Genomic DNA, 23,920 nt, shown 5'->3' with positions numbered 1-23,920 from the left:
TTCAACAAATCTAGCATACCCTTTTACTCTACGAGTAAGGGGTATAAGATTAGATTAATTTTATTAGACTGTTATCGATGAAATATACCGGAGTCGGTGAGGATTTTATCAAAAAAAAGTAGTTAAAAGAAAACATCTTTATTTTTAAGTCTTTAAATTTAGTGATTCCTTTTTTAGCTTTTGCATCATTTGCGACCTGTGTGTTAGCTTACATTAACATAACATTAATGTAAACGTGTGGTTAATGCAACCACTTAACATTGGCCAGTGGAAGCTTGATATTTGTTAGCATGCTGACTGGCGCCGTGGATTTTGACGTTCTTAGTTGACGGTCACACAGCGCACCGAGCTGCGTTTTTCGTTGATAATTTTTAAATTTATTTATTAGTTTATTAGTTGGAAATAGAGCTGCCTCCAACTGCCCGCTGACTTCGGAAATATCGGTCCGGTCCACCGCCCTCCGCTTTAACACACCATTCGGAAATCGATATATACGCTGACGGTAATTGGAGAACGTTTTTTCCATTTTATCTCCACCTTGTCCGCACTTCGTTTTGTGCTCTCTTTGTGCGCTGCCTCCGCTTAACATTTGGGCCTTTAAAAAACACACACAAGCAGAAAGCCCCGCCGTGTGTGCCTGTGCAATTGTTTAATAACGTCCAGTGAGATGGGCCATTGGCCAAAATGCAATAAGAATATGTGTGTGCAATAATAATAGGGAACGGTACGGTACGGTGCCCCAAAACATGAAAATGGTGCTAGACGCTCCTAACGCCGTGCCGAGCTGGCATATTTTGCTTAGCGACGCCGTCGGCACCGTTTTTCCCGGCCACGAACTCTGCTCGAGGAATTTACAACAAAAACAATGAATTAAATGGTATTTAAATTGTCCATACAATGCGGTTTGGAAATGCGAAATTGTGCCTAATTTGTCCGTTGCAAACGAATGTTTTTCCTTGAAGGCCCTGTCTTAATGACGTCACAAGCGTAGCAGAGTGCAACAGACAGACAACAATGACCGATGAGCATAAAAGTAACATTAACAGTAACAGCAGTAACTCCAGCAACAACAATAACAGCAATAACGACAACAACAGTAACGACGACGCAGCAAGTAGCAGCAACAGCAAAAACAACAACACCAGCAACGAGAGCAGCCGCAGCAACAACAATACTAGTAGCATAATTGCAGAGGCGGCCGCCAAGTTTCTACTGAAAAATGGCCTAAACGGTAGTAGCAGCAGCAGCAGCAGCAGCTTTCCCCCTCTGCCACCGCCTCTGCCCACCAACTTAAGCAGGACGACCACCCCCACGCCAACGACCACGCCCTCATCCTCCAGCTCCACCGCCTCAAATGGCTTTTTGCCGCATGCCAAGACGCCCAAAAGTAGTAGCATTATGGCTGCGTCCGCCGCAGTGGCAGCCAGCGTCGTTGGAGCTACTGCGTCCAAGCCCACCATCGATGTCCTGGGCGGCGTCCTGGACTACAGTTCCTTGGGCGGAGCTGCAACAGGCTCACTGCCCACCACTGCAGCAGTAGCGGCGGCAACAGGAACGACGAAGATTGGCAAGGGAAGCAACTCCGGCGGAAGCTTTGATATGGGCAGGACACCAATATCGACGCACGGCAACAACAGCTGGGGCGGCTACGGTGGCCGTTTGCAGTTCTTCAAAGGTAAGTTTCTCGGTTTATTTATCCGAAATCGCAGCAGTAAAAAGAAACTCTTTAAACTATTCTGCGTAGATGGCAAATTTATATTGGAACTGGCACGGTCCAAGGATGGCGAAAAAAGCGGCTGGGTCTCGGTCACGCGCAAGACCTTCCGCCCTCCATCGGCGGCCACCTCCGCAACTGTGACCCCAACGTCGGCGGTGACCACAGCGTATCCAAAGAACGAGAATTCCACATCGCTGAGCTGTACGTAACACATGGCATAATAGTTCCCAACGAATTACCCGTTCCATTTCATTACTTGACCTGATGAAAATCTAATTTGAATCAAAGGAATAGGAATTTGAACCAAGTGTAGATCGCTAGCCCAATTCGAGCGGTCTATGCTTAGAAACACGCAGTTATAAAAGACGTGTGCCTGTATTATTTAAATGGTTATAATGGCACGTAGAGGATAAAGTCCAATTTCGAAAAAAAACAACAAAATATGTTTAAAATCTGTGATCTCTTTTAAAACTGTAGGTTGTTATAATATATTTAAAATCTAGGTAATTATGTTAAGCTTTTTTTTAATAATTAGAAACAACGAAATTTTCCGTAATCGGTCCAGCTCTTCTTAAAACAGTCATTTAGCATATAAAGTCCGTTCATACTTGTATACATGTAAATCCTATTTCAGAAATAGTTACTTAATAACCACAATCAATATGTTGTTTCCTTTTAACCCGACAAAATAAATAACAAAATAATTTGAAAATGTTTTACAATTAAATAATTCTAATTATAATTAATTGCTAAAATGTTTATAATATATGTATATATTGCATTAACATTCATTTCCATTGCAGTTTCGGACGACAACAGCTCAATACAATCCTCACCCTGGCAGCGAGACCAGCCCTGGAAACAGTCCCGACCCAGACGCGGCATATCTAAGGAGCTTTCGCTCTTCTTCCACCGCCCCAGAAACAGTACGCTTGGCCGGGCTGCTCTCCGAACAGCCGCTCGGAAACGACGGCGCCCTCATGAGCCGCTGAGCTCCAGTGAGAATCAGCTGCCCATTTTCGCGACGGTAGTCAAGGCGGAAAATGGCGACGATACTCTTAAAGCGGAGGCTGCAGAGGCCGTTGAAACTGATAATATCGCTGCGGCGGCGGACACATCTACAAATGAGATTAAAATAGAAAACCCGGAAACGATCAAAGGCCAGGATGTTGCTGAACGGCTTGAAAATGAGCCAAAGAAGGCGGTTAGCGATGACAGCGAGTCAAAAACAGCATCGCCCGCTCAGCAGGTTGATACACAACTAAATGATGAGACTGTTGAGAAGATGAATATGAGCGAGGATGAGGAAGCCATGACAGAGCTGCCCAGAATCACGAATGTCGTTAATGGTAACCTAAACGGTGATCTAAAGGCGAACATTAAGAAACCCAAACCGAAGCCGAAAGCCAAGCTCAGCAGCATCATACAGAAACTTATCGATGGCGTTCCAGCACGCCTTGAGCAAATGTCGAAGACATCAGCTGTGATCGCATCGACAACGACGTCTGTAGAGCGCATTGGTGGTGGTCTAAGTCACGCCTTGACGCACAAAGTAAGTTTCACTTGGGTTGCGTTTTAAAATGCTAACGATATACTACGATTTTTTGTAATACTAATTATGTTAAATAATTTGAGTCATAAAAGTTCTTAGTCTAGTCTAAAGACTAACGTAAAGAAAATCTGGGAATTGAGCAATTGAATATCTTATTTTAGGTTTCTCCACCCTCATCGGCGACTGCAGCCGGCCGACTAGTCGAGTACCACACCCAGCACGTGTCGCCCAGGAAGAGAATCCTGCGCGAGTTCGAAAAGGTATCTCTGGAGGACAACGGATGTGTAAACAACGGCAGCGTTGGAGCTAGTAGCAGTGGAGCTGGAGGAAAACGGAGTCGGGCAAAAGCAACTTCGACTTCGTCTCCGGCTGGCAAGGCGTCACCGATGAACTTGGCCCCACCCCAAGGAAAGCCCAGCCCCAGTCCCAGCTCCAGTTCATCCAGCACTTCGCCAGCGACCTTGTCGACACAGCCAACGCGGCTCAACAGCTCTTACAGTATCCACTCTCTGCTAGGTGGAAGCAGCGGTAGCTCATCCTCCTCCGGCAAGAAGTGCGGCGATCATCCGGCAGCTATTATCAGCAATGTGCACCACCCACAGCACTCAATGTACCAGCCTAGTTCCTCAAGCTATCCTCGCGCTCTGCTCACCTCGCCTAAGTCTCCTGATGTGAGTGGAAGCAATGGAGGAGGCGGAAAATCGCCCTCGCATGCGGGAACTAAGAAACGTTCGCCACCGTACTCGGCGGGATCACCCGTAGACTATGGTCACTCCTACTACAGGGATCCCTATGCGGGAGCAGGACGTCCTTCCACATCGGGCTCAGCATCGCAGGACCTGTCGCCGCCGCGCTCTTCCCCGGCATCGCCTGCCACGACACCGCGCACTGTTCCCAAAAAGACTGCATCAATCCGACGCGAGTTCGCTTCGCCGTCGGCCAGCAGCAGTAGCTGTCCCTCGCCCGGCGACCGGAGTGCATCGCCTCCTGAACGACGGCACATGCAGCAACAACCGCACCTCCAGCGGAGTTCGCCGCTGCACTACTATATGTACCCGCCACCGCCCCAGGTGAACGGGAACGGATCAGCCGGAAGTCCAAACTCAGCGCCGCCGGCGTCAAACAGCAGTGCAGCTGCTGTAGCGGCGGCAGCAGCGGCTGCAGCCGCCTACATTCCCTCGCCTTCGATATACAACCCGTACATATCCACACTGGCGGCGTTGAGGCACAACCCGCTGTGGATGCACCACTATCAGACAGGAGCGCCGCCCCTGCTGTCACCACATCCACAAGCCGGTAGTTCAGCAGCCGCCGCTGCTGCAGCTGCTGCTGCGAGATTATCGCCCCAATCGGCCTATCACGCATTCGCGTATAACGGAGTGGGAGCAGCTGTTGCCGCTGCAGCAGCAGCCGCCGCCTTTGGACAACCGGCTCCCAGTTCCCACACGCATCCGCACTTGGCTCATTCGCACCAGCATCCGCACCCGGCTGCACTGACCACTCACCACTCTCCCGCTCACCTGGCCACGCCAAAACTGACTGATAGTAGTACCGACCAAATGTCTGCAACATCCAGTCATCGCACCGCCTCCACTTCGCCGAGCAACTCGAGCGCATCAGCCTCCTCCTCGGCGGCCACTTCTGGCGCCAGCTCCTCCGCAATGTTTCATACTAGTAGCCTAAGGAATGAACAAAGTTCAGGTAAGCATTCAATCAGTGCACCATAATGCCAAGCAGTTGGAAAGTTGTAGAAGAGTGTACTCGATTCAAAATAACGTTAGGTTCGAGTAAGATAGCATAAAATGTATTCCAAGATACGCAGTTTAAATAGCTGTGTGGTTCAGTTATCGAAGTTTGATAACGTTTTTTTAAAATCTCCATTTTTGAGTGACATTAGTGGTTGTTTAAATATAAATGTAATGCTTTATCAAAATCAATTTGCTGTCTCATGTGGTCGTCAATTTAATGCACCAAAAACTCCACCTAATCCGCTTTCTCATTTTTCTCTCCCTTAGACTTACCACTGAATCTGTCAAAGCACTGAGACATACACACGCCCCAGCTGCCCCAGTTTCTGGGCCAACCATTCGAGTTAAGAACATTTTCGCACTAGTAGCGCTTAAGACGACATTCAATACACGTAATTTAATTTGATAAGTTCGCCGATAGTCTAGTTGTAACCTAATTGTTTAAACCTAAGCCTAATCCTAGGTTCTCAGTTAGGGACGAACATTTTAAAATCGCATACAAAAAGAGATGATAAACTCAACTATATTTTTAAACCTGTTCCAGAACCTTTTATAGAGTCAGTTAAGAAATGTTCTTTTCTACAAACTGGACAAATTATGCAAAGGAATTTTATTCTATACCGACTAATGGAAAGAAATACTAATAAAAACATTTTCTATAGGATGTATAAAATGCAAGTCTTTAAGAATCTCAAAAAAGAGTTACGTTTTTTTTCATCAAAACATTTCCTTGAAACAGACTGAACCTGATTTTTTTTAGAAAAAAATGAAAAACTTAGTTACGAATCGCAGCATATAACATTTTAAAGTATATTTAACAAAACTACAAGAACAGATTTTTATAAAATGCTTGTGCCTTTTAAAATGGAAACAAAACTAGGGATACAAAAATTAATATTAAAAAAAAGAAAAACAAGTTTACTATAAACACATAAATATGCAAGCATGCTTAGGTATTCTATAACGAAAACTTTAGAAATCCTTTATATCGTGGTCCAAAATGAAGTTGACAGGAATTTGCTTTATGCAGATTGTATACGACTCCAACTGTTTCAGTACATATATAAATGATTTTTTGTATTATTTTGCAATAATCATTTTGAATTAGTTTAAAGATACAAACAATCTATAAAATCTCTACACTTCAAATTAAAAGAGTTCCCGATGGTCTACAATTTAATGATAGATTGTAAGAATTAAAATTTATCTTTATTCAAATCGAAAAAATAGTTTGAAGTTTGAATTAGAATCCTCGGCGGATTTAAGTTTAACCCTCACGGTTGTTGTCATTATCTAAAATGTTGTATAACTCTGCCTAGTGCAAATTCTCTGTCAGTGGCTGTCCAATCAAAAACAAATAAAATGTACAAAAAATCCACATATACAACAAATTTACAAAAAAAAGGAAAGCAAAAAGATCCTAAGCAGACAATTTCAAACCGGAACTCGTACAACTGAAACTGATACAAATAAAAAACATATTCCTAACGCAAAAAGACAAAAACAAAACGCGGTTTCTCATATTTTCTAAATTATTTATATAAATCAAATGTCTATTTATATTTACCGATATGATAATGTGTAAGTAAATAGTTGTAATTGTAAATACAGTATTTTTACACAACAAAAAGTTAATCGATACGCGAGAAATAACCAATATATTTAATATAACTATTTTTATAACGGATTTTAACAAGTAACTGTATATTTTGTATCTGATTACGCAGAATAAAAACAAAAGGATTCCATATGAGGTCAAGAACAGTTTGCACAAGGCCGCCTGAAACTTGCTTAAAACTTGATTCACTAAACAAAATTAGAACTAAACACATCTGTTAAGGACAGATCCAAAATATTTTCCAATGGAAAAATGGAGTAGCTTCATTTTATTTAAAAAATCACGACACAGAATTCAGCCAGAAAATGTTTAAGCAAGTGCCAGTCGGCTAACCTTTTAGTAGGCGTTACGAAAATATAAAGAAATATAAATACAATTTCCATACAAATTCCAAATGGTTTCTACTACCTACTGATTAGTTAGTTAGATAGGCGTCTAGGGACTATTCATTTACTTTTACAATGGTACTGTGTACGACGTATTTGTTTTACTGAACTGTAGTGTTTATAATTTAAAAATCGATGTTTTTAGAGAGTAGCTATTGTTGAACACATGTACCATGTGCATTGTCGAAGAATGAGCGCAAACCCGAAAATAATGTTGGCAAAAAGTGAAATATACGAAGTAAGCAAAGGGTTTCAGAATACTGCATCTCGGGATGTTGAAATGTGTGTAAATTAGCGAAAACAAAATTAATTTTAAAGAAATATATTTTATATAGGTATATATACTGAAACTGAATACTTGATGTCAATAAAAACCTTTACTAAATGTAAGATAACGTATCTACGTATGAATTGCATTTTGGATCCGATTTCCGTATGGAAAGGACGTTAGTTATAGGGACGAATGCGGCTTATCGTAAACGTAGAAGCACATAATATATATATATTTTTGTTGTTTCCCTTTAATTGTATAAATCCGTTCGTTTTTATATTTCATTTCATTCGTTTTATTGTATTTATCCAGGGATTTACAAAATACGTTACAAATATTAGAGAACATTATAAAATGAAACCAGGAAACACGAAAATGTTGATTGGTTGCTGGTACAAAAGCAGACACAAATTATAGTACACAATTAATCGTAATGTAGGGATAGAAAATCGTTAATTGTAGCTTATAGAGTTAATGTCTCTTAAATTAATATAGCATAATAGGATACAATTTTTGCACGTTCATGCGCCAGTGTGCATGTGCGGGGTGTTCAAACAACAAATGAATATTAGACAACAAAACAATTCCAGGGTTTAAGGGCACTGCATGAGAGGGGCGATAAATGATTACAATTACAAGAACAGGTGAAAGGGTGAACGTGAAATGTACAAAATAACAGTAAAGTATATTGGAGCACTTGTGGGAGCGACATTATCAGCTATGGATCAAGGGGTTGTCGATTGGGTATAAATCGGCCTAACATAGTGAACACATAGTTTTGAACTTTATAAATTGGATACAATAATTGTACTACGCCTGATGCCGAGGCTCGGCAGGCCAGGCAGAAAGAAAAGTGGATCCGATTAGACAGGTGAGTGGATTTGCTTCATTGGGAGATGTGGCTGACTTTGAAACAATCGCGTTGTCAACTTTTTGATGTCGATGTAGTTGTCTGTTTACTGTTTGTTGTTTTTGGAGAAATTGTGCGAGGCCCAGTTAAGGGAAGTCTTCCAGGAGTTAGCCAAAGCTTCGCTGAATTTCGCTCTGAAATGATCGCGTGCTTTTTCTTCCGTGTAGTCCAGCACCTTAAAACAGATATTTCCGATACGTTAGTTACTATTTTAAAATTTTATTCTAGGACCTACTAAAGTTTCCCGTAGGTAGTTCAAATCCTTTTCGGAGGACAGTTCTGGCAGTCCCGTTGAAATCATCATTGAGAACAGCGATAAAATAAGGCAGCCGTGTTTACGTAAAACTAAAAAGGCCTGCAAATGTAAGTTGTTTTAATGATTATATATATATATGTGCTTTGATTAGAGTTTAATAGACGTACGCGCTCGCACAATTCCTGAAAGTGACAAAACTCTTTAGACTCCCGGTCATTAAAACCCTTGTTGATCACGTAGACGAAATCGTGGGTCAACACAAAGGGCACTCGTTCACGACGTACTCCAAGCTTTTCCTTGAAGTGGCCCAGGATGTGGCCGAAATCGATGTGAAATAGCTGAAAATGAAATGACACGTTAAATGTGTTCCATGCTCATTAAAATATTGACATCCACCTGTCCATTTCTTTTGACCATTATATTGTCCGAGTGGCGATCAGCTACTCCAAGCACATAGGTGGCCACGCAGTAGCCCGCACAACTGAGCGTGAACTCATTAATGGCTTTGTTCAGTTTGTCGGCGGGCTTGTTATGCTCCTTGAGCCAACTGAGGAGCGAACCCTTCTTGAATGGCGACGTGGCCGAGAACATGCCCTTCTCCTTCTGTATGTTGGCAATGGTTTCTGCGTGGCGCACCACCTCTATCATGCCGAGGCTTTTTTCCATGCTGATGCAGTTGTAGATGTTCATGCGGAAGTCCATACTGACGGGGTATAAGGATTAATCACATTCTTTTTACGCTCCCTGCAGTTTAGCTTACCCATCGCGTTTCCACAGCTGGTCCATCACACGCAGCATCTGCAACGTGAGCATGTCTTGGCGGAGATCGTCGCCATTCTTGAAAATGATGTGCACATCGCTGGAGTTCAAATCAGCATTCTCGAATACCACCCATAGCGGGCGCATCTTGCTATCCATTACCTTGCACCTATCTGGAGTTACACCGCTGCACCGAAAGCTGGGATTAAGTGGATTTTGGATGTTCTGAAAGACCCCCGAGTTGCGCTGGTCCCGCAGAAAGTCCTGCAGCATGGTCTTCACCTTTTCCTTGCTGCCCTTCTTGGCAATCAGAGATCCCTGTTTCAGTTTCTCTAGCACATGTAGCTGCTTCCGCAGCGGCGCCACGTGATGTTTGCAACCCTTGAGGTAGACCTCCAGCAGTAGGCCAAAGCGCGTTTGCATAGACGGCGTCTGCATCTCAGAGCGCAAATGCCAGAAGAAGTAGTGGCCGATGCGCTGGTTGCGCAATGCCCGCTCCAGCAGAAACACTACCAGATCGCTTTCCAGGTACGATTCGTGCTTGATGGCCTGTACCAATTGAAGCAGATACAGGAGCAAGTCTTCGTCTCTGTCAGTAAAAAATGTTTAAATGGTTAAGTTTTTCCAATTTCCGAGACATGTCTCAAGACACACTAATTAATTTAAAAAGGTCCCTACTCTGTACAGTTTTTGCAATAAATTCGATATAAAATATCCCTAATTTATGTAAAAATAGGTCAGCTATAATATAAGATATTCAGAAAACGACCGTTCTTGCGCACTGAATCCTTGTTGTTTAAGGGAATTTTAATGATTGTTATTAAAAAGACCCGAAAATGTCACTTAAATACCAATTCTACTACAATATACTATTAAAAACCTAACCAACGAAATAGCTTTAAATGGGTAATGTATGTATCTTACTTCAGAAAGTGTAAGCATCGAATGGCAAAGCGTCTCACTGACGGATCTGGATAGGCGTAGTCTAGCAGCTCCAAGGAGCGTTCTATAGAAATAAGCGGCCACTGTTTCAAAAGATACCATATGTCCGCTACGTCATCACGCTCCTTCCAGTAGACGCAGTGAAGTAAGATGGACAGCTCTTCTGGAAGCTCGCGCATAATGTCGTTTCTGCGAGTAGTAAAGATGGTAACAAAGAAACCTAATTTTAATATCTCAATATTGTTTTTTTATGTCACCTTCGTTCCCAAATGGCATTGCGGTCCTGGTCAACCATCTCGTATATCTTATCCAGTCCCGTATAGTTCGCCACCAGATCCTTTAGTTCTTTGATAGGCTTTTCTGGTCCTGCCAGTTGCGTTTGCAGTCGACTAGCCTGCGCCCGATCCGCAGCGTACTGCAGCACAACTTCCTCGCTGGGATATCGCACGGTTCCGGTTCCGCTACTGTGGAATGTGAGGTCCACCAGCGCACATTCCTCTTTGCGCGGATTGGGTTCGATGGTGCCCAGCGGATGAAACACCTCGTCCGACTGAATGTCGTCAGCATACGTCCACGTGTACAGCGTATGGCGACCAGTGCGCAGGATGTTCTTGTGGTCAAAAATGGTTGTGTTGACCCAGGCTAGCGGGTTTTTGTTGTAAGAGACGTCTTTCAGAGTGCTATCCTTATGGTTGGAAGACTTCTTCGAGCGCGACATTTTGGTCACCTCGAAGATCACAATGCAAAGGCGTGTCATCCGCGGTAAATTGCGCATCTGTATGTCAAAGTCCATCACCAGGTCATTAAACAGGAACGTGTCATAGTTGCCATTAGGGGAGTCCGTTGATCGCTGGGCGCACAACTTCTGGTCGCCGTGATATAGGCACACATGCACGCCCACCTTTAAGGCGCGCGTCTTATCATAGTTCACATTGGAGATGCTATGCAGCGTCAGCTGAAAGTAGTTGCCCATGTCCCATAGCGAAGAGAGCGCCTTGGGGAGGAGGGTTGGCTGTTTCTTCGGCGGCGGTCTCTTGGGCACCATGGCCTGCTCGTTGTGGTGGTTGATGTAGGACTCAAGGCGATACACTGATTGCAGCACCACATTTGGAACTGCCGAGTCCGAGAGCGTCTCTTGGATGTACAGGAACTGGATCAGCGGATAGTCGCCGAGAAGGTACTCGTCTCGACCGCTCACCTTGAGTATGTAGTCGGAGGTCCGGTCGTTCATTTTCATCTGCGATCGGTTCATCTTCTGCAGCGTGCTCTCAGTTAGCGAGAAGGGTGTGTCCTGCTCGTTCACCGACAACGTGAACGTGCTCTGGTCGTTCTCGTTTTTAACGACAATGAGAAAGGTCCTGGTGGGATGCCGCTCTCGTATCAGCTCGGGCATCTTTGTCGAGTTGGCCAGCCGTAGCGGATGCTCGTAGAGCAGTCTCTGCTGCCAGGTGTACACGGAGCGCTCCAGCTCGATGTTGTCGCAAGTTTGGGTCATGTACAGTCGGAAGTCGTCAATCTCGGGCGAGCCGTGCGTCCGATTGTGGTCAAAGGTGGTACCGATCATTCCGCTGACCATCTTGGTCAGCTCGTAGTCGCTGCTAAAGCTCGTTGTGTCGGTGCGCTCGCCCAGGCTGAGCAGTCCGAAGTACGGCTGCACCTCGCTGAGTCGCTTCGTTTCGTCAGTGTACGGCTCGATGTTAAAGGTCGAGATGCCGTACACCTGGTACTCACAGGCCTCTTTGATCACATAGCTCAGTGGCATCTGTTTGGCCTGGTTGACCATCTCCACCTTGATTACCTGGATGGTGATGGCCGGATTGACCCTTAGCTCCAGCAAGAATCCATTAGGCAACAGGCAGATCAGGTCCACCCAGTCCAGCATCTCGTTCTTCCACAGGTTAACCGAAAAGCGCATGCAGGGCGGCTCCACCTCTTCCGGCGGTGGCTCATACTTGGGCTGGTGGGCCACGTAGGCCAACGACCGGTTGTCCATCATGTTCATGACTTTATGATCTTAAAGTTCCAATCTCGGATCTGGTGCCTCGGATTGGGAGGATTACCAGCTCCTCCTACTAAGACTTTTCAGTGGCGTCTTTATAGCTACGGAGGCTAGTTGGTTCGCATTTTACTTGTTTCCTTATCAACAGATTGTTGTTTTCAAAGTTTTCCATTTAAATCAGCACGCCAATCTCTCTGCGAATAAATCAGAATGTGGTTACTTGAAAGAAAACATATGGCAATATACCGATAATTGTTTTGGTGTCGAATTACGGAAATTACTAAAAATCAACCGCCCACTCGTTGATAAGAAGGCGCCCCCCTGGTTTTGTCCCTAAGATCTATACAGATCTGGATAACATCCCGATGCACCATAAAAATGAGTTGGTTCAAACCGCCCTTAACCACATGGGATAAAATAGAAAAAAACTACCTCTAAATCGTCGGTTCTTGTTAATTAAAACAAAAACGTTGACTTTATATTTAGTATGAATCACACAGTCACAAGTTGTGGGCTGGGGGTGGGAGGGGTCAACTTGAAAACAAAAACAAGAATGCAGGGTCAGCCAAGGCGATCTATGAATGCCCTTACTTTGTTTTTTGAGGAGATTTAGACAACTGAATGACTTAGGTAGGCAGGATTCAGTATTTTTCGATATGGCAGTTGAAAGGAAACTTTTTAACGATTAAAATCTATGCTTTTAAGGCATCTTTCAGAGCCGTCGGTTCATGTTCCAAGACCAAACAGGTGGAGTTGAACCCGCGGAAAGGGTATGTAAAAAGTTACGCGGCACCGATGTCTCATCTCTAAGTCGCGATGCCACAAAAATGGAAATTACAGACAGTTAGAAAAGGCTTGAAAAGCACACGGATTGGGAAGTTTTCATCGAAGTTGTACAAAATATTTAACACAGTCCGTTTGTTTTTGTTTTTTGCTTCCATTTTGGCCAGCCCTCGCCTTTTCGCTTTTTTTTTTTGGGGTGTGAGCTGCGCAGTTTCCGCTGCTCCTTACTTGATTCTCTGCACCGGTACCTCCTGTTGGCCACTGTCGGCCATTCCGCGTTATTGTTGTTTTGCGAACGCACCGTGAAATCGGCTCAAATGTGAGTTCGATTTAGGAATATTAAATTGTTTTTATTTGTATTGTTGAGATTGTGCTGTTAAGCGTCTGTTAACCTCCACAGGGTGACTTCTGTTGAGCACAAGGCGTTCTGGGCATTTGCTGGTTAATATCGATACCGTTTCTTTCGATAGAAGTATCTATAAAGGTCACCGTTGGAATTAAGTATATAAAAATAAAAAACACTCCGCTAAAGAAAGTCTTGTTTGTAACCAGTTAGTAACAGGATTTTGCGGCTATAGAACTTAACGAAAAATATATAGTCTTGTAAACGGTTGCTAAGAATTATTAAAGTCTCGTCTAATTCGGTCAAACTTAATCATTACAGATAAAACAGCAGCTAGGTCCAATTAAATACAAACAAATAAAGTGCAAATATGCAAGTAACAGTCGATCGAAATTTAAGCAATATCGATATTACTGTTCGCAAATTTGGAAGCAGTGCGAACTAACAGAAACATAGGACACTACCTCGCATTGCATCCTTGGCATCCATATATGCTTTCGGAAATCGAAATATGAGAGCAACAGCTTATTGTACCATCCCGGATAAAAGCCGAACTAAAGGGCTTATTTATTCTAAGATGTGGAGCAGGCAAAATAAGAGTTAAGTCCCCTAAAAGTTAGGTACTATTTGAACCATTCTAAGGTGATACTTTTTTGCAAATTTTAAGTTAATGACGTACAAAAATAAATACTTATGACTCAATAATACTATTGTCTTTTGGGGAAATTTAAAACCCCTGCTTACGCCACTGGTTAATGGCAATAGCTTTTGATAGTATGTTCACACCAAGCGGTTAACAGCACATATCGTGCCAAAATGAGGAGATATATTTTAGCAAACAGTCAGCGGTCACATTGCTTGTTGACAAAAAGGTAAACAAAGTGAAAATTTCGCATAATGTGCAAAATATTGAATTAGTGCTTTGCAAACGTGCTACTGGCCAATCTGGACTATATCTACTACCCATCTATCACTTACTATGAATGACTTGAATATCTCGTGAAAAACACAATCAAAATAATGAGCGACTCTGATGAAGGTGAGATAACTTAACATTTTATGAAATTACGAAATGTGAAATATGTGCTAACTTTGTGAACTATTTAACCCGGTTAGAGGGCAAATAAGCATTATATGTTTGACTATGCAAATTAAAACTCCAACCAATTGTTATTGGTTTTTCAACAACACCAGCAAGCCCACAGGGTGACTTTGGTGCAATAGAAGTGGGCGCGCTTAAACGTTTTTTTAAATAGTCACCACCCCACAGAAGCAACTAGTGCGCTGCAACCACTGGAGCATCTGACACCCACTCAGAGACAATCAAAACAAATGCCACGCACCCAATGGTAGTCCTTGACCAAGTGCAACAGTTGCCGCGCTTCTTGGGCCGCGACTTGCGCAGTGCGACAAAATACGGCCTGGATCAATGACCACAAAAACGTGGCCATCGATTTTCCGCAGTTCAGTTTTTGCCAGCGGCGCGTTCGGTCATTGTCTCCGATGCCTATTTATTTTTGGGGCTTTTTCTCACCGATTTGGGTTACATAATGTCTTGGAAATTCAGCATGGAACGGCCCAAACCTGGAACTGAAACAGCTCTGGAAGCCTGCGACTACTTCGTGGATGAGGTCATTGAGGCATCCTCAATACGGGGTGTGAATTGGTTAAGCCCAAAAATGTCGGGTATTTTTACACAAGGAAAACTTATCTTTCACAGATGCTCGCGAGGAAGTGCGTCAGATCAAACACGGGGAACTGCGAACGGCAGTTAGCTCAGGCGATGAGCGGACTGTGCGGGTGCTGCTGGCGGCTCTGGGAACTGAGCGGCAGATTATAGTCAATATGGCTCCATCAGGAGCGAATACCCTACTATTTCTGTGAGAAAAAGTCTTTTATAATTAGTAAATTTTGAGCCGTACTAATAATGGTCTCCTTTCAGAGCCTGCCAATCTGGTTACGAGAGCATTACTCAGCGATTGCTGGATGCTGGAGCGGATGGTCGCTCTCATGCTGTGACGAAGTACTCACCCTTGTACGCCGCCGTCCACAGTGGTCACTTGGGCATCGCACGACTGCTGCTAGACCGTTTTCCAGAACTGATTCAGCAACCGACTGTAGAGCGCTGGCTGCCGTTGCATGCCGCCTGCATCAATGGACACACCAAGTTGCTGGAGCTCCTTATCAGCTACAGTTATCCCGACTACCTCTACCAGACATATCGCGACGAAGACGGTCAGTGGGAATGGCGCCTCCCCTTCGACGCTAACGCTCATGATGTGACGGGTCAGACCAGTCTGTATATAGCCAGCATTCTAGGAAACAAGCAGCTGGTTGGTGTGCTTCTAAAGTGGCAGCTCCTTTGTCGACGTACGTTGGGCGATTCCGCCAGCTCGGTGAGCACTCCTATTACGCCCACCAGGAAACGCATTTCATTTGGCATTCAGGCTATCATGTCCAAACTGCACATATCTGGGGAGTCGGAAGGAACCGACGACCCAGCTTCCCAAGAGTCAACCGAGTGCCAACGGTGTCCGATTAACGTCAATCTGCTCTGTGGAGCGGCGAGAGAGACAGCTCTGCTAGCGGCTGTTCGGGGCGGCCATTTAGACGTGGTGCAGTCTCTGCTACAGCACGGAGCAAATCCGAATATTGTAGCCAAGCCAGTTGAGGATCACAACGACCCGAAATGTAGCGAGGAAATATATGGGCTCAGTAATGTCCCCATTGCTGAGGCCTGCAAACAAAGGTCGCTGGCTATGTTGGATCTCTTGCTAAAGCATGGAGCCCGCGACGACAATGGCACGGCCATTGGAATGGCTATTACTGGCTGCGACGAAGCCATCCTGAGCCGCCTTTTGGCTCGACGAGTCCATCCGGACTCTGACTACAAGATCAACAAGAAGGGTCTTCCCACACCAGTGGAGGTGAACGTATTTTTGCCATCTACCAGCAACATATCTTACAGCGCTATGTTCCCCAACAATCCAACCATTATTGACTGGCACAGCATGGGCTCCAGTGTCCAATTGTCTGTAGTAAGGGTTCCCTGGATGGTCAGTGGTGTGTTGCTGCTGAATCCCAAGCTACAATCGCATCCTCGACTTAATGAGGTTGCTCTCACAGCTATCACGCGAATTGATTTCTCGCACAACGTTCTCACGTCAATTCCACAGGAGCTGTTCCATCTGGTTAGCCTGAGGTTAGTAAAAATAAATTATTAAGTTATCAAGAATTATAATAGTATTCCACTTCAGGTATTTAAATGTGGCGCAAAACAAGATAACCGATCTGCCAGCACCAATGGGCCAGACATATGGTTGTCCGGTACTGGATGAGCTTTTTCTACAGGACAACCAGTTAACAATGCTGCCGGCCGCCATTTTTCACCTTCCCGCCCTATCTATATTAGATGTTTCAAATAACAAACTACAACAGCTTCCCTTTGACCTGTGGCGTGCGCCCAAGCTGCGCGAACTTAATGTGGCCTTTAACCTATTGCGGGATCTTCCTGTGCCGCCAATGCAGACTAGCAGTTCGCTGCTGAGCCTAGAAAAATTGCATTTGCAGTCTTTTGAGGAGCCGATATCAAACAAACCACGAAATGTGACTCAGCAACGGCTAACCCATCGCAATCTCTGGTCGGCTAGTCTGGACATAACCGATAATGACATGAAGTGGCAGCATGAACAAGATTTAGGTGACGGAAAGACACCTGGTGCGGGCTCATCCCAGCTAAGTAGCTTAAATATAGCAAATAACCTTTTTACCAGTATCCCCGCTGCTTTGCCCTGTCTGGCTGTAAACTTAACCCGGCTGAATATGTCATACAACAGTCTGCGTTCTATGGGACATGTAACCAGTTATCCGGCAACACTTAAGCAGTTGGACCTAAGTCACAACGAGATATCCTGCTGGCCAAGTCTACCACGGATTACAGAATCAGATCCGCATTTACTGTGCTACAGTTGTGTCCAGCCACCAGAGGGCCGGGATGACGATTATAAGACTGCCTCCTCAAAGAGCAGTAACTCCTCTGCCACATCGTTTCGCGCTTCGGTATTAAAAAGTGTTTGTCGACACAGGCGTCATCTGCGCCTAGAGGCCCTACGCACACTGATTCTGGCTGACAATCTGCTTACCCGCATCCAGCTGTCAACTGATGATGCTACAACCCTTTTCAATGAGAGCGAGGACGCCGACTGGAGTGTGGTAGGGGTCAACCGGTCTAAGGTGATATTTCCCAACCTATCTATGCTGGATATGACAAACAATTGTCTGAAGGAGATTCCCGCCTCGCTGCATGAACTGAGCAGTCTATCAGTGCTGAACATTAGTGGCAACGTCAACATCACGGAGCTGCCACCGCACTTGGGGCTCCTTTCGAGGCTTTGGAATCTCAACACGCGCGGTTGTCTACTGCAGGAGCCACTGCGCTCTATGATCGAGAGCAAGAAGCACAAGACGATGGACATTGTGGGATACCTTAAATCTATTTACGAAGATGCTCAGCCCTATGCACGTATGAAGCTGATGGTGGTGGGTGTGGCCGGAATCGGGAAGAGCACTCTGCTGGACTTACTGCGCCAGGGGGCGGGCTCAGGGTCCAGCACCGGCTCTCATCGATCTCGAGCGAGTGAAAATCATTGGGCCAAGCGAATGGGACACGCACGCAGCACATCTCGATCTCATCGTCATTCGTCCTCTTCTAGCGCAAACATTTCCACAGTAGGAGTGGACATCGGAACATGGATATGTGAAAAACGGAAGCGAGCACCCGGATCCCACGGCCCAGTGGTGTTTCGTACTTGGGATTTTGGTGGCCAGAAGGAGTACTACGCTACACACCAGTACTTTTTGTCCAAACGAAGTTTGTATTTGGTGCTGTGGCGCATCAGCGACGGTCACAAGGGCCTGGCGGAGTTGCTGCAGTGGCTTGGCAACATTCAAGCGAGGGCTCCCAACTCCCCCGTAATCATAGTGGGCACACACTTTGATGCCGTTGGTGAATCCATCTCTCCCCAAAAGGCCGAGCAACTGCAGCAATTAATTCGGGAGAAGTTTATTGCCATTCCAGATGCGGAAAAAATAGGGCTTCCACGTGTGATTGATTCCATCGAAATAAGTTGCAGGTAAATGTGGAGTGATTATACCCGTTACTCGTAGAGTAAAAGGGTATACTAGATTCGTTGAAAAGTATGTAACAGGCAGAAGGAAGCGTTTCCGACCATATAAAGTATATATATTCTTGATCAGGATCAATAGCCGAGACGATCTGGCCATGTCCGTCTGTCCGTCCGTATGAATGTCGAGATCTCGGGAACTACAAAAGCTAGAAGATTGCTTTTAGAACTGTTGAGATTAAGCATACAGACTCCAGGGACATAGACGCAGCGCAAGTTTGTCGATTCATATTGCCACGCCCACTCTAACGCCCACAAACCGCCCAAAGCTGCCCAGCCCACACTTTTGAAAAATGTTACGATATTTTTTCATTTTTGCATTAGTCTTGTAAAATTCTATCGATTTACCAAAAAGCTTATTGCCACGCCCACTTTAACGCCCACAAACCGCAAAAACTGTCAGTGTTGAAGACTCACCTTCGCACTTCCACTAGCTGAGTAACGGGTATCAGATAGTCGGGGAATAGTCGACTATAGCGTTCTCTCTTGTTAATTATTAAAACGACTTAAAAATGTGGAAAATACCGCTTTAAATGGTAGGACCCTGCACAATATCCATTTATTGGCCAACATTATTTACGACACCGCCATGCAACTGCGATCCCCCGGGTCCAAGGAGCCCATGTTACTGCAAAAGATCCCCGCCAGCTACATTGCCTTGGAGGATATTGTAAATGTGATTGCATGCAATCTGCGTGCTGCTGGACGAGATCCCGTCCTGGATGGTGAACAATACAGGCGCTTGGTCACCGAACAGATGCGATTGCACAACTACAAGAGCTTTCGGGATGCCGCTGAGTTGCAGCAGGCCACAACATGGTGCCACGAAAATGGAATTTTATTGCACTATGACGATGCTACGCTGAGGGACTACTACTTTCTCGATCCGCAGTGGCTTTGTGACATGCTGGCGCATGTGGTCACCGTGCGGGAGATCAATCCCTTTGCTCCGACAGGCGTGATGAAGTTAGATGATCTCCAGATGTTGTTCCGCAGTGTGCAGGTTCAAGGAAATGGAAACCGAAGGTAAATATTTCTTTACTGGATTTGCAGAACTTGTTTTGTTACTTTATAATATGGATAAATATCTTTGTATTAATTAAAAATTCTTTCTTTAAGCTACATTGTCAGCCTACTTAACAAGTTCGAGGTTGCTTTAACGTGGGACTCGAGAACGCTACTCATACCCTCCCTACTGCCTTTGCAGGAGTCATTAACACCCAATTCAGGAAGCACAGTTAAGCTATCGCAACGTTCTCGCGGCCGTAGTTTGGGTTGCTCTGTATCGCAAGAAGTAAATCTTAATAATTTGATATACGAGCAGAGGTCAACTCCTCCCTCATCATCTTCTTCTGGATCGGCTAGTCAAGGGTTGCGACGCATTCTGTTGATGACTTATTTCCCGTCCGGGTTTTGGTCTAGATTAATCACACGGATTTTAGCTGATGAACAGATGATAGAAGCAATTCGGGGCGTTTATATGGCTTCGGAAGATGTAAGTGGAAAATTGTTCATCATATGCAAGTTGTAAGTCCAATCTTTATTTTCCAGAAGTACGCGGACTTCGATATACGCACATCGTTGGAGCAGGATACCCAGTGGAATCTTTGGCAGACAGGCTTAGCACTGTACTATGGACCTATTTTAATATTCAAGATCTGGGAAGTACCATTTCAGAAGACAGAGCGAACGCAACCTTTTCGCACTGATGGCTGCCGGTTTAAACTGAAACAAGATGGAATCTGGAGCGATGTAAATCTCAGCTCCTCTAGCATTCTGGAAGTTTACTTTCCTCTTCATGAAGTAAACATATCGCAAGAAGTGGATGACAATGAACGACAGTTGCTGGCCGAGATTCGGCCGCACATGTCTCAGGTGGCCAAGCTTTTGGCCCTAACAGTGGATCATATTGACTTGCTTTTGGAGGACTGGTATCCTTCCTTGGGAACGCGGTTTGTGCACACTTCGGAGGGTCGATTCCTAATCACTCGATTGGTGTTATGCCCGCGTTGTCTTTTGAAGCTGCAGCAGAACAACGAACCTTCTGATCGGGAAGTGCCTCCAGTGGGTTGCAATCGACCAAGTCGAAGTAGTAGGCGTGGAGCGGGAGCATACTTTCTGCACGGTGTTGGGGATCCCGGCGAGGATGGTGCTTTAAACGTTTTCTCGGCATATTTAAACGCCACAGCAAGGAGGGAGCGCCGATCGGAGGATTCTTTGGGAGCGGGATCGGACGCGGACTCGGGCGTGGGTCCCGACTCAGCCGGTTCTTCGCGCAATACTTCAGTGGATGGCCATCCTGGATATAACTTGCCTGATAACTCAAATGTGTGTTATGCCTGGATGATTGAAGAGTGCATTTTGTCCGTTTACAATCAAAGCAAGATCAGTTGCCCTGTTCATCTTGAACAGTCTATGGCTCAGCTTGCGCCAGACGTCATCTTTGCCGATATTCCAGATAAGCACACTATTCCAAGTGAGTGCATCATCAAGGGATCGCTCCTTGGTCGAGGCGCTTTTGGATTCGTTTTTAAAGCAAACTGCAAGGTAAGGGGCGCCAGATCCTTTAAGCCGGTGGCAATGAAAATGCTTCAGCCAGTGCCTCCGGGAGCTCGGGCGAAGGAGGTGAGTGAGACCACTTTATGAATGTACTGAAATTCATCGTAATTTTTTCTTTCAACTTTCTATTATAGAGCGCTTTGATGGCTTTTAAGGTAGCTGTCGGCAAATGGGATCGCGATCCACTTCAGCACTCTTGCAAAGCCTACTGCACTGCCCGTCAGGAACTAGCAGTACTTCTAACCCTGAAGCATCCAAATATTGTACCCTTGGTCGGGATCTGTATTAAACCACTAGCTCTGGTTCTGGAACTAGCTCCTCTGGGCGGTCTGGACGCTTTGCTCCGGCATTACCGACGCAGTGGTGCCCACATGGGTCCTCATACTTTCCAGACCCTTGTTCTGCAGGCGGCACGAGCAATCGAATACTTGCATCGCAGAAGAATAATTTACCGCGATCTAAAGTCTGAAAATGTCCTGGTTTGGGAGCTCCCACAACCTCACACTGAAGACAGTCCCCGCAACCATGTGCACATAAAGATTGCCGACTACGGAATCAGCAGGCAAACCGCTCCAAGCGGAGCTAAAGGATTTGGCGGCACTGAGGGTTTCATGGCTCCCGAGATCATACGCTACAATGGTGAGGAGGAGTATACTGAAAAGGTATGGCTATTTTTTTATTACTCTTAAATCAGTTGTTTTATCGAAGCTATAATGTCAGGTGGACTGCTTCTCATTTGGAATGTTTATTTACGAGAATATCAGTTTACGACAACCTTTCGAGGGCCACGAATCTATTAAAGAGTGCATCTTGGAGGGTAGTCGTCCGGCTCTGACTCAAAGGGAAACCCAGTTTCCAACTTGCTGTTTGGATCTTATGGTCTTGTGTTGGCACGAACAGCCTCGTCGCAGACCGACCGCAAGTCAGATTGTTTCCATACTTAGTGCACCGGAGTGCATCCACCTGCTGGATGTCGTGGCCATGCCGCATAGCGAGAAGATTGTTTGTGGGGTTTTTCAGTCGCTTGTAGGTATGGGCGATGAAGAGCGAAGTGGCCTAGAGCTGTGGCTTCCGTCCTTCGGCTCTCGCATCGATATTCTGGACTGCGCACCTTCGGGCAGCCTACTGCAGTGCAACAGCATCAGTTGTTCTCCGCAGCCACAGGTGGCACCGCCCAAGACACCCGAAAGCGGTGCCAATTCACGTGCGCGATCGGCTCAACGTTTGCCCAAGATGAACATGCTGTGCTGCTGCCTGGTGGGTGATGCCATCTGGATGGGCGACGTTTCCGGTAACCTGCACGCCTATAGCACATCCAGCTATGTCCACCTATTTTCGTACATGCTCGATCCAAACATTAAGTCAGCTGTGATCAGTCTAGTCTACATGGAGAATATAGCTCGCGTGGCCGTTGGCACGCATAACGGTCGCGTTTTCCTGGTTGACGCCACACAGATGCCCAGCAATTGCGCATTTGCCGAGGGCTCCTTTGTGCTTACGGAGATCTGTTCTGGTTTCGTGTTGCACGCCGCTTGTTCCGTTCTTGTGGATGGGTAAGCTGACAAATCTGAAACAACATTTTTTTAAATCTGAAGTGTGCTTTTTTATAGAACCTATGAATTGTGGTGCGGCGAAATTGCTGGAAAGATAAATGTGTTTCCGTTGAACGAGAACGGCGTGTCCGGACATCAGGCTTTATGCCACAGCGAGGAACCCAATCTCATTGAGGACGTCAAGGTGGCTCGAATGTGCAGCAATGCTAGCCATGTCTTCAGTTGTCTATATCCCGGTTGTATGGTGTACCAGTGGGGTGTTATCTCCAAACGGATAGAAAACAAGCTGGACTGCTCAAAGCTGCTCCCCTGCTCTGAGTCTCTGCAAAGTATTGCGATTGATGAACATGTGAACCTCATAAAATGCCAGATCTCAGCACTTGCGGCTCACAATTCAGAACTGTATATTGGGACGACCTGGGGCTGCTTAATCGTGGCCGAATTGCACACCCTGCGCCCCATTAGTGTTTTCCGACCTTATGAAAATGAGGTAAGATTGTAAAATTGTTCGTTGAATATGTGGATACTGAAATTCCATTTTCTTACAGATAAAATCTATAATAACTCTTTCTAAAGACAATGTTCCGCTGATCGCCACGATCGGAAGACGATATCGTTCTCTAATCTCACGCTACGTGGACTCCGCAGAGTCATCCACCAAGAGCTCTGCCGTCAACACACCTACACATGGTGTAGCCAAATCCGTTCCACCGGCGGATGTGGATAATCACATCCATTGCCTGTTGTGGCGCGCGAAGCACTGGACCTAAATTCGATCTCATTCGATATTTGTTGAAGTATTTAATAATCCAATAATCCATACACAAACTTGTTGAGAAGGTGCTACATACATAAGAGCATTATTCGCTGAGGAGTATATATTTCCTGTGAAATGTTATGTAATATTATTGCCGATTTTGTGCTATATTTGACAATTAGGAGGTGCAATCTATCTCCTTTGGAATTTTCCATTTCATTTTATACCTTTTGTATTTATTTATTTAAAAATGTTACAGTTTATATTTTTTGTCAGTTCTACAATTCATTGTAGTATACTTCGGATGCGTTTACTAATATTTTTAACACGAAAATAAAAAAAATCCCCCTTTTTAAGACGTTTTTGCTTAAAATTGAAAGTTAATGCAATCATAAAAATCCAACGAATATTTTAATTTCTTTATTTTCGTTTTTTATTGTTTTGTAACAGAACCAAATGTATTACATACATTCCGCAGATCAACTTAAGAAGTATTTAAATCTTTTAATAAAAACTTGCAGCAAAAATAAAAATTCTTTTTAATGTACATATTTAAAAATTCAGGAATCTATTTAAAAACTTTT

The 23,920-nt window shown here is 44.9% G+C and overlaps 3 protein-coding genes across 7 annotated transcripts; 2 read left to right on the top strand and 1 right to left on the bottom strand.

Annotated features, from left to right (window-relative positions):
- Nucleotides 1-310: 310 nt before the first annotated feature.
- LOC122620495 (protein hairless) lies at nt 311-6,395 on the top strand. Of its 2 annotated transcripts, none has more exons than XM_043797981.1 (6): nt 311-502; nt 963-1,675; nt 1,745-1,918; nt 2,521-3,269; nt 3,431-4,970; nt 5,285-6,395. In XM_043797981.1, the coding sequence occupies exons 2-6, from the start codon at nt 1,015-1,017 to the stop codon at nt 5,311-5,313; spliced, it is 3,153 nt and encodes a 1,050-aa protein (XP_043653916.1). In that variant the 5' UTR covers nt 311-502; nt 963-1,014; the 3' UTR covers nt 5,314-6,395. The 2 variants fall into 2 exon arrangements, with proteins under 2 accessions (XP_043653916.1, XP_043653915.1); XM_043797980.1 differs by having other exon boundaries at nt 311-877.
- Nucleotides 6,396-7,563: 1,168 nt separating this feature from the next.
- LOC122618762 (phosphatidylinositol 4,5-bisphosphate 3-kinase catalytic subunit delta isoform) lies at nt 7,564-13,346 on the bottom strand. The gene is made up of 8 exons (XM_043795294.1): nt 13,170-13,346; nt 10,417-12,352; nt 10,142-10,348; nt 9,219-9,806; nt 8,855-9,161; nt 8,626-8,796; nt 8,438-8,557; nt 7,564-8,377 (listed from the first exon to the last, which is right to left on the bottom strand). Exons 2-8 carry the CDS (start codon nt 12,159-12,161, stop codon nt 8,249-8,251), a joined length of 3,267 nt encoding a protein of 1,088 aa, XP_043651229.1. The 5' UTR covers nt 12,162-12,352; nt 13,170-13,346; the 3' UTR covers nt 7,564-8,248.
- A 799-nt stretch (nt 13,347-14,145) lies between these two features.
- On the top strand, nt 14,146-23,661 carry LOC122620543 (leucine-rich repeat serine/threonine-protein kinase 1). Of its 4 annotated transcripts, none has more exons than XM_043798053.1 (12): nt 14,146-14,323; nt 14,555-14,940; nt 15,005-15,164; nt 15,227-16,486; nt 16,542-18,416; nt 19,008-19,493; nt 19,587-19,962; nt 20,022-21,092; nt 21,161-21,688; nt 21,747-22,579; nt 22,637-23,069; nt 23,128-23,661. In XM_043798053.1, exons 2-12 carry the CDS (start codon nt 14,835-14,837, stop codon nt 23,347-23,349), a joined length of 7,350 nt encoding a protein of 2,449 aa, XP_043653988.1. In that variant the 5' UTR covers nt 14,146-14,323; nt 14,555-14,834; the 3' UTR covers nt 23,350-23,661. The 4 variants fall into 4 exon arrangements, with proteins under 4 accessions (XP_043653988.1, XP_043653986.1, XP_043653990.1 ...); XM_043798051.1 differs by having other exon boundaries at nt 20,019-21,092; XM_043798055.1 differs by lacking the exon at nt 14,555-14,940.
- The last annotated feature ends 259 nt before the right edge of the window (nt 23,662-23,920 follow it).

The sequence above is a fragment of the Drosophila teissieri genome, chromosome 3R, assembly GCF_016746235.2.
Source record: "Drosophila teissieri strain GT53w chromosome 3R, Prin_Dtei_1.1, whole genome shotgun sequence".
NCBI lineage: Eukaryota > Metazoa > Arthropoda > Insecta > Diptera > Drosophilidae > Drosophila > Drosophila teissieri.
This window is presented reverse-complemented; position numbering and strand designations above follow the sequence as displayed.